Raw genomic sequence first — 8534 nt, 5'->3', positions numbered from 1 at the left:
ATGGGTGCAGCTGAGGTCCTGGAGGACCCCCATGTGTGAATCCACCAACCTCAATTAGGCCTCAGCCCCTTCCACACGCCAGTTCTGGGGCTTCAGGACCCTTTGGGGGTGAAGTCGTCCAGCCTCCTACTTCTAACACCAAACTGGTCCAGTTGTCTTCTGGGCATTTTAGAAGCAGGTGGAGGAGTTTCAGTAGCTTTGTCCAGACTCTCCTTGGTGCAGATGTCAGGGAAGTCCTTCTGAGTGTCTCTCCAGTGGTTCTTCCTGCTGCGGCTGTAACCCAGATACTGCCCTGCTTGGCGGATCACTTTGGTTGTGAGCCCTTAGGGCCCTCTTCTTTGTGACACCTGCCCATCTTGGCCTGGGGACCACCTGTGAGTTTCACAAACCACCTATGCTGGAGGGGCCCTTAGAGATGCTGCAGGGTGCAGATGGGAAAGCTGAGGCCTAAGGAAGGGTCGGCCTGTGCACAGTGCTATGCAGTGTTGGGCCCAGACCGCAGGATTCCTGGCTCTCAGAAGTCCGTGGGCCTCACCAGGCAGCAGACACCCTTTCTCCTCCTGTTCCAGACCCAGATATCCAGCAGGGCACCTGCTGTGACCTGTGCAGGGGTCGGAAACCACCCTCCTTTCTCCTGCTCAGGAGAGAGAACTCTCAGGTGGCCCCTGGTATGCTGGGGCTCCGCCCTCCTGCCAACTCGGGGGTCTGTTCTGGAGCCTCAGAAGGGCCTACGGCAGGGCCCTCTGGGGGTCTCTGGAGGCATTGCAAGAGTGCCCGCGGGTGCCAGGCTTGCGGAGTGCAGGCCCGCAGAGGTCCAGGCAGTGCACGGCGAGAGAGGCGGCCCAGTGCCAAGCGCACGGGGCGCTGCAGCAGCCCGTACAGGAAGGGGTGAGCCGCGAAGGCCGAGTAGGCGACCCAGGTGACAGCCGCTTCGGCTTCCGCGGCCCGCGCTGCGGGCGCCAGGCACGCGCAGCCATAAGGCAGCCAGCAGGCTGCAAATTGGCCCACGGCCAGCGCTGGGGCCAGGGCCGCCTTACCCCCGGGCAGGCGAGGCCGGAGCGGCGGCAAGATGGAAAGGCGGCTATCCAGAGAGTCCGAGCGGAGTCGGGACCCGCGCGCCGGCCGTGGGGGCCTCAGGGCAGCGCGACGCGCTACCACGAAGATGCCGCCGTAGGCGCCGAGCAGCAGGAGGGCGGGCAGCGCGAAGGCCAGCAGGGCCCAGAGCGGCCGGAAGGGCCCGAGGCCCCCAGCCAGGACCGAGCAGCGAGCAGGAGCAGGGGGCGGTGCGGGCGGCGGGCCGAGCAAGGAGAGCGCGCCCAGCAGTCCCGCCGCGGCCCACACGGCGGTGAGCACGAGCACAGGCGGCGGCCGTGAGCCTGGCCGCAGCGGGTGCACGATGAGGCGGTAGCGTGCCAGGCCAAGTGCGGCCACCCCGAGCGTGCAGGCCGGCAGCAGAGCGGCGGAGAGGAAGCGAGCGGCGCGGCATGGCGCGGGGCCCAGGCGCACGCGGCCCAGCCCGGGCGGCGGTGCGGCCAGCAGGCCCAGCGGCATGATGGAGGCGGCCGCCAGCAGGTCCACGACGCACAGGTGCGCCAGGTAGAGCGCGTCGCGCAGTCCCGGCGTGCGCAGCACCACGACCAGCAGCGCGCCGTTGCCCAGCAGTGCCCCCACCTCCACGACAGCTGCCAGGATCAACCCCACCGAGCCTGCGACTTCTGAGGCGTTCAGCCCTGTGGAGTTGGCCATTTGGGCTCTCAGGCTTCACCCTGCGCTAGGATGTAGATGGCAGAATGGAGACTAAAGCTGCAGGATTTCCATCACCTGTCCCCTGCTCCTCTTGTCCCTTGCTCCTCCGGCCCCTCACCTCATTGGCTGCCCAGGAGGTGGCTCCGACGCCCAGGCTGCCATCCTCTTGGGGGCTTGGCCAGGCCCATGGAGGGGTGCAAGGATGAGTCTGCTGTCTTTCTCCCCTGCCCCAGCCCAGCTCCAGCAACTCAGCCCCTGTCGGAGATGGTACTGGCTGTCACTCTGATGTTGCCACACACGGCTGGCAAGGGAGGGGCAGGGCCTGGCGCCAGCCCCCTGGGTCCTAGCAGCTGCCAGCTGAAGGCTGGAGGCTCTGCTGTGGAAGTGCTTGGGGGTGCCTCTAGGGTGGAGGGGTGGAGGACAGAGCAGGCACAGACTTGGAGCCTAGACTTGAGAGGGTTAGAGTGTGGGCTTTGGAGTCAGCCAGAGCCTGCTCTACCTTTCTCAGTGGTGAGAAGTGCCCCCCCCATCTCCTGTCCTGCCTCATCCTCATCAATGGGATGAGCATTTAGCTCTCATATTAAAGGGAAACTGAGGTACCAGTGAGACAAAAGCTGAAGCAGGAGGACCCTTAGGCATGCCCTGGCCCCCCAAGAGGGCTAGTTCTCTCAGAAAGAAAGGAGGCTGGAAAAGTGAGAGAAAAGCATAGGACATGGCACATAGTAGGTGCTCAGCTAATATTAACTTCATACAGAATAGGTGCTCCATGATAGTGTGTGAGATGAGTGAGAGGAGGCCTTAGCAGGCAGATGCTGTTTGGTTTTTTGTTGCTGTTGTTTGCTTTTGTTTTTGCTGCTAGCAAACAGGTCCCCTTTTGGTAAGAGCACCCTGAATTTTCTTTTCTTTCCTTTTTTTTTTTTTTTTTTGAGACAGGGTCTCTGTTGCCCAGGCTGGAATGCAGTGGCGCAATCTTGGCTCACTGTAATCTCTGCCTCCCAGGCTCAAACGATCCTCCCACCTCAGCCTCCTGAGTGGCTGGAACTACAGGCACGAGCCACCACACCTGGCTAAACACCCTGAATTTTCTTTAGGAAACCACCTCTCCCCAATTCTCAGGACAGGAAGTTTGGGTGAACAAGATCCCCACACTCTATTTTCCTGATTAGGCACAAAACCCAGTCTTGACTAATCAGTGAATGTCAGGGTTCCCCACCCCAATGTGGTTGGCTCATGGAAAGCCATGTAACTCCCGTGGGGCATATGCCCCCAGGCGAAGTCACCCAGTTTCATGGCAAAACCCTATCTATAGTCTGATAGCTTGCATTTGTATCTGAAGCCTCTTCCTCTTTTCACGGGTATCCAGCTGCCTTTTCAACATTTCCCCACCAGGACTTTCACTAATGGGCATCTCAAACTTCCTATGTCCAAAACAGAACCATGACTCTTGATCCCTCCCCGACAACCTGCTCCTCCCAGAATCTTCTCCATCTTAGTGTCCATCTCAGGATGATTCCCTCTCCCCCACGCCCTATATCCAGTCTGCTGAGGTCTCTGGAATCCAGCCATTTCTCACCATCACCATCAAGCTGGTCCCAGCTACCACCACCTCTCACCTGGACCATTTCAGCATCCTTCTAACTGGTCTCCCGGCCTCAGCTCCTGCACCTTGTGCTGGCCATCTGCCTGTTTGCCCTCAGATTCATTCCCTTCTTCCCCAGTGCTATACTGCCTTCCTGGGAACTGTATTTCCCAGGCTCCTTTGTCAACTGACTTTGGGTATGTTCAGCCAATGAAAGTTACCAGCAGAAGACTGGCAGATGGGAGGAGGGAAGAAGCCAGGATTTATTTCCCTCTGAAGCTCAGCCAGGGGCTCCCTTCAGGTGGCCCCCTCTGTGGTTCTGGCTCCTGCAGGGTGATCCTAGCCTCTGGGCATCAGAGCACCATTCACTTCCTTTATCTCTCCAGTCTTAAGAGTAGTAGTGACTTCCGGCTGTTGCTCATCTTTGGATTGCCTCATCATCCCCCATTTGGTCATTCAATTCTTTCCCTGTATCAAATTTCCCTTGTCTGAAATACCTAGGGTAATTTCTGTTTTGCTGACTGGTTGTTAACTGACGTATACTCTGTAGTCCACTCTCTACACAGGGGCTGAAGTGGATCCCTCTAAAAACAAAGCAGATGGGGGCATGACCCAGCTCTCATCCCTCCAAGAGCTTCCCATCATCAGAATAGATGAGAATAGAATCTCAGCTCCTCTGGAACTAAAAAAAAAAAAGGGCAGATAAAAGGGAGCTAGGCCCTTTTATCTGCCTTTTCCATCCCTTTCTGAGCTCACTCTCCTCCTTGCCCACAGTATTTCTAGCCACAGCAGTCTGCTTGCTGTTCCTTCCGCCCATCAAGCCAGTTTCTTTGCATTTGCTGTTTCCATTGCAGGAACACCCTTGCTGCAGATCTGTCCATGGCTTGCTCCCTCACATGATTCAGGTCTCTGCTCTAGAGGGACCTTCAGTGACCATCTTTTTTTTTTTGAGACGGAGTCTTGCTCTGTCTCCCATGTTGGAGTGCAGTGGCACATCTTGGCTCACTGCAAGCCCCACCTCCCAAGTTCACACCATTCTCCTGCCTCAGCCTCCCGCATAGCTGGAACTACAGGCACCTGCCACCACGCCCGGCTAATTTTTTGTATTTGTTTTTAGTAGAGATGGGGTTTCACCGTGTTAGCCAGGATGGTCTTGATCTCCTGATCTCATGATCCACCTGCCTCAGCCTCCCAAAGTGCTGGGATTACAGGCATGAGCCACCGTGCCCGGCCTTCTTCTTTTTTTTTTTTTTGGGACGGGGTCTCGCTCTGTCGCCCAGGCTGGAGTGCGGTGGCACGATCTCAGCTCACTGCAAGCTGCACCTCCCGGGTTCACGCCATTCTCCTGCCTCAGCGTCCCGAGTAGTTGGCACTACAGGTGCCCGCCACCACGCTCGGCTAATTTTTTTTTGTTTGTTTGTATTTTTAGTAGAGACGGGGTTTCATCGTGTTAGCCAGGATGGTCTCGATCTCCTGACATCGTGATCCGCCCGCCTCGGCCTCCCAAAGTGCTGGGATTACAGGCATGAGCCACCGCGCCCAGCTTGCGACCATCTTTTCTAAAATTGTTCCACCTTCCCATCACTCAAATCCTTTTATCCTGCTTTATTTTTCTTCCCGGCACTTTCCCTACCTGCTGTGGTATTTCATATTTATGCATACATTTGCTTAGAGCCTGCTTTACTAGAATGTAAGCTCCATGACAGCAGGGACCTCATCTGAGCCTCACTTGTGCCTGTGGCCCTAGCACCCCTCACAGACACACGGTCAGCATTGCTGCAGATCTAGATGGTGAAGACAGGACATGGACCTCCTGGTTTAACTGACTTTGTGCTGGAATTCAAAGGGCTCCAGCGCAGTTCTCCATTATTCAGATGAGAAAAGTAGAGTGGAGAAATGGGTCCCAGGTCACACAGCTGAGTTTTGCTTCCTAGAGCTCTGTCCACACAGCTGTCCCTTACTGTCCTTGGCTACAACTTGAACTTGGGCATTTGCCTCTAGGAGGTGAAGATGGATTTTTGAAGTTTTGGTCCTTACCCAGGCAGCCCTGTAGGCCCGGGGCAGCCCCTGAGTTACCAGGGCCTGGAGAGAGCTCGGTGGGGCCAAGTGGGAACAGCAAATGAGAAAAGTGGACTGGGGAACGCGATAGGGATGGGTGGGGACTGTGGTGGGTTGCAGAGTTCATGCTCCCTTCGACATCATTAATATAAATAAAAAATTAAAACACTTCCTTAGCATGTGTATGTGTGTGTGTGTATTGCAAAATTTCCAAAAAAAAAACAAAATAAAAAAAAAAAACACAGGAAGGATATGCCAGAAACTAATGAAACTGGCTCCCTCCAGCAGGTGAGTAGGAATGGAGTGTGGGGGATAGAAGGACTCTTCTGAGCACAGCTTGCATAGAGTGGACCTTTTGGAACTATGTTAATGTTCTACATATTGAAAACAATAAAGTAACAAAGAAGAATGTAGACAGAAATGACTGAGCCTACCTGTATTTCAGACGAATAACATAACCACACTGAAGAGAAAGAACCAATCCAAGTAACATCTGAACGTGTATTCAAACTGTTACTTTGACCATGGACCCTCAATCTAACGACAAAAAAAAAAAAATACTGAGTAAGATCAGATACATCTTGAGCTCTATTTAGAATGTTTGTTTTTCACAGGGTATGGGTATGGCAATTCTGAAACTCCTTTTTGTGCAGGATTGAGCAAATAAGTAGATATATTGATGTTGATAGAAACCCAGGTTCTTACTATTTAAGAATCAAGGAAATAGGGAATTGGGGAAGAATGGAAGAACTCTGTGGTGTTTGATTGGAACTGGAGAAATAGATATAGAGAGATGTGTTTGCTATTTATTCACACATACATATTCTGTCTCCCCCCTTTTTTTTCCTTTTTAATTTTTTTAGAGACAGGGTCTCAGTCTGTCATCCAGGCTGGAGTGTAGTGTTGCAATCATAACTCACTGCAGCCTTGAACTCTTGGGCTCAAGAGATCCTCCAGCTTTGACCTCCCAAAGTGCTGGGATTACAGGTGAGAGCCCCTGCGCCCAGCCACATAGACACATTCCTTAGCTCTCTTTGCTGAAAGGACTTAAAAGCAATGACACCTCAGTACCAAGGAGCACATCTATTGCCCAGATCTTGGATTCTAAACATTTCCTGCTCCAGGGAACCAGGGCTCCTTGGAGAAATGGCTGATTCCCGGTTCGTACGAGATGAACCTGGAACATCTTGTGATGCCAGAGAGAAAGGATGTGCTCAAAAAATGATCGGGACACGGAAGGGACCTTCTGCTGGCCAAATCTGGGACAATTTGAGAATCAAAATAATTGAGGACAGTAATAGATTATAACTCACTGAATAAAATAAAAATGCATGAGTCTACACTGATAATAAAGACAGAAACTAATACAGATAAAAGAAATGATGGAGTTAGATAACTACCATTTGCAACTATCTTAGCAAAAATTGATTCAGGTAGTTGATTTCAGTTAAGTTATCATCGATGGATAAAGCTAGTGGGTGAAAGGTGATGAGGAAAGGGACATTTACACCCAACAATATTTCCCCACAGATTATTGATTAATTACAAAGGGGAGAAATGGTAGCTTCACCGTGGAGAAACATGGCGGACATCACCTTAATGGATGATTAAAATTAATTAACATCACCAAGAATGGGCCATGCCCCTACAGATGGAATTCCCTAGGGCATATCATTTATGTCACATTCCTGCCCATGCAATACCTAAATCTAATCACGACAAAGCATCAGAGAAACCTAAACTGAGAGACATTCTATAAAACAACTGGCCTGTATTCTTCAAGAGTGTCAAGAATGTCAAAGTTATAAAAGAAAAAAAAGGCTGAGGAGTGTTTTCAGATTAAAGGAGACTAAAGAGACACAAAAACTAAATGCAATGTGCAACCCTAGCCTGGATGTTGGCCTCCTCCAGCAATGGCACCCTTTGTCTGTGGATAGGATGACCTGCCTGGTGATCACTGGCATTCCTGCCTGAACAGCCTCCTTTCATGATTGCAGAGCTGTGCCCCTCTGACATATGCTCAGCTTGTTTGTAACATTTAGATTAAGACACAAAGGAGGCTGGGTGCAGTGGCTCACACCTGTAATCCCAGCACTTTGGGAGGCAGAGGAAGGAGGATCACCTGAGCCCTGGAGTTTGAGACCAAACTGGGCAACATGGCAGAACTCTGTCTCTACAAAAAACACAAAAATTAGCCAGGTGTGGTGTCATGTACCTGTAGTCCCAGCTACTCTGGAGGCTGAGGTGGGAGGATCACCTGAGCCTGGGAAGGCTGAGGCTGCAGTGAGCAGTGGTTGTACCACTCCCCTCTAGCCTGGGTGACAGGGTGAGACCCTGCCTCAAAAAAAAAAAAAAAAAAAGACACAAAGGGATGTTTGGTGCCAAGACATGAGGAATGCTTGATTCACCTGGCAATGTCTGGGATAAAGGACAGAATCACCAGGTGGGTCCCCAGATGACAAATAGTTCTGAGTAGACAGTGGGGGTCCCCCTTGAAGCCTCAATTAGAGGAAGCAGGTTGTTGCAGTGATGGACCAGGAGGGGCAAGGAGTATGTGCATGATCCACATCAACCCATGTGAGCGCTCGCTCCCTGGAGTGTGGCTGGAGGCCCAGGCCCAGCACAGTTGTGGCACAGACAGGCAGAGGCTGGGGCAAGAGAATACCATGTTTAGTAAAGCTGCTTGCACATGCCTGCAGTTTAGCCTACCTTGGTGACCACATGGCTCCAACATGCAGTCCAGGCCAGGATGGACGGCCTGGGTGGATGTGGGATCCGAGCCACTCTCAGCTGTGCCCCTTGAGTAAGCTGCTGCATCTGTGTCCCTGTAATACGCCCGTACCACACCCATCACTTTAGGAGGCAAGACTCTGGGGCCACAGACACATCAAGGCTAACAGGGATTGGAGGGAAGGGGGATCGATGTCTGGGACACAGGGGAGCCTGGCAAGAAGGGGTGATATGGATCCAGAAACCCCACTACTGGGTATACATCAAAGGGAAATGAAATCAGTATGTTCAAGAGACGTCTGCTTTCCCAGTTCACTGCAGCACTGTTCACAATAGCCAAGATATGGAAGCACCTTGGTGTCCACTGATAGATGAACGGATAGAGGAAATGTGGTGCATATACATAACAGAGTACCATTCA

At 52.4% G+C, this 8534-nt stretch overlaps 1 protein-coding gene across 3 annotated transcripts; it reads right to left on the bottom strand.

Moving 5' to 3' along the window:
- Positions 1-34: 34 nt before the first annotated feature.
- Positions 35-8403, bottom strand: GPR62 (G protein-coupled receptor 62). 3 transcript variants are annotated; one of them, XM_034956592.3, is made up of 2 exons: positions 1865-8403; positions 35-1797 (listed from the first exon to the last, which is right to left on the bottom strand). In XM_034956592.3, the coding sequence occupies exon 2, from the start codon at positions 1744-1746 to the stop codon at positions 655-657; it is 1092 nt and encodes a 363-aa protein (XP_034812483.1). In that variant the 5' UTR covers positions 1747-1797; positions 1865-8403; the 3' UTR covers positions 35-654. The 3 variants fall into 3 exon arrangements, with proteins under 3 accessions (XP_034812483.1, XP_008970402.1, XP_034812484.1); XM_008972154.5 differs by having other exon boundaries at positions 35-1771; XM_034956593.3 differs by having other exon boundaries at positions 35-1766.
- Between the last annotated feature and the right edge of the window lie 131 nt (positions 8404-8534).

Source organism: Pan paniscus, chromosome 2 (assembly GCF_029289425.2).
Source record: "Pan paniscus chromosome 2, NHGRI_mPanPan1-v2.0_pri, whole genome shotgun sequence".
Classification (NCBI taxonomy): Eukaryota; Metazoa; Chordata; class Mammalia; order Primates; family Hominidae; genus Pan; species Pan paniscus.
Note: the sequence above shows the minus strand (reverse complement) of the source record. Positions and strands in the feature narration are given on the sequence as shown.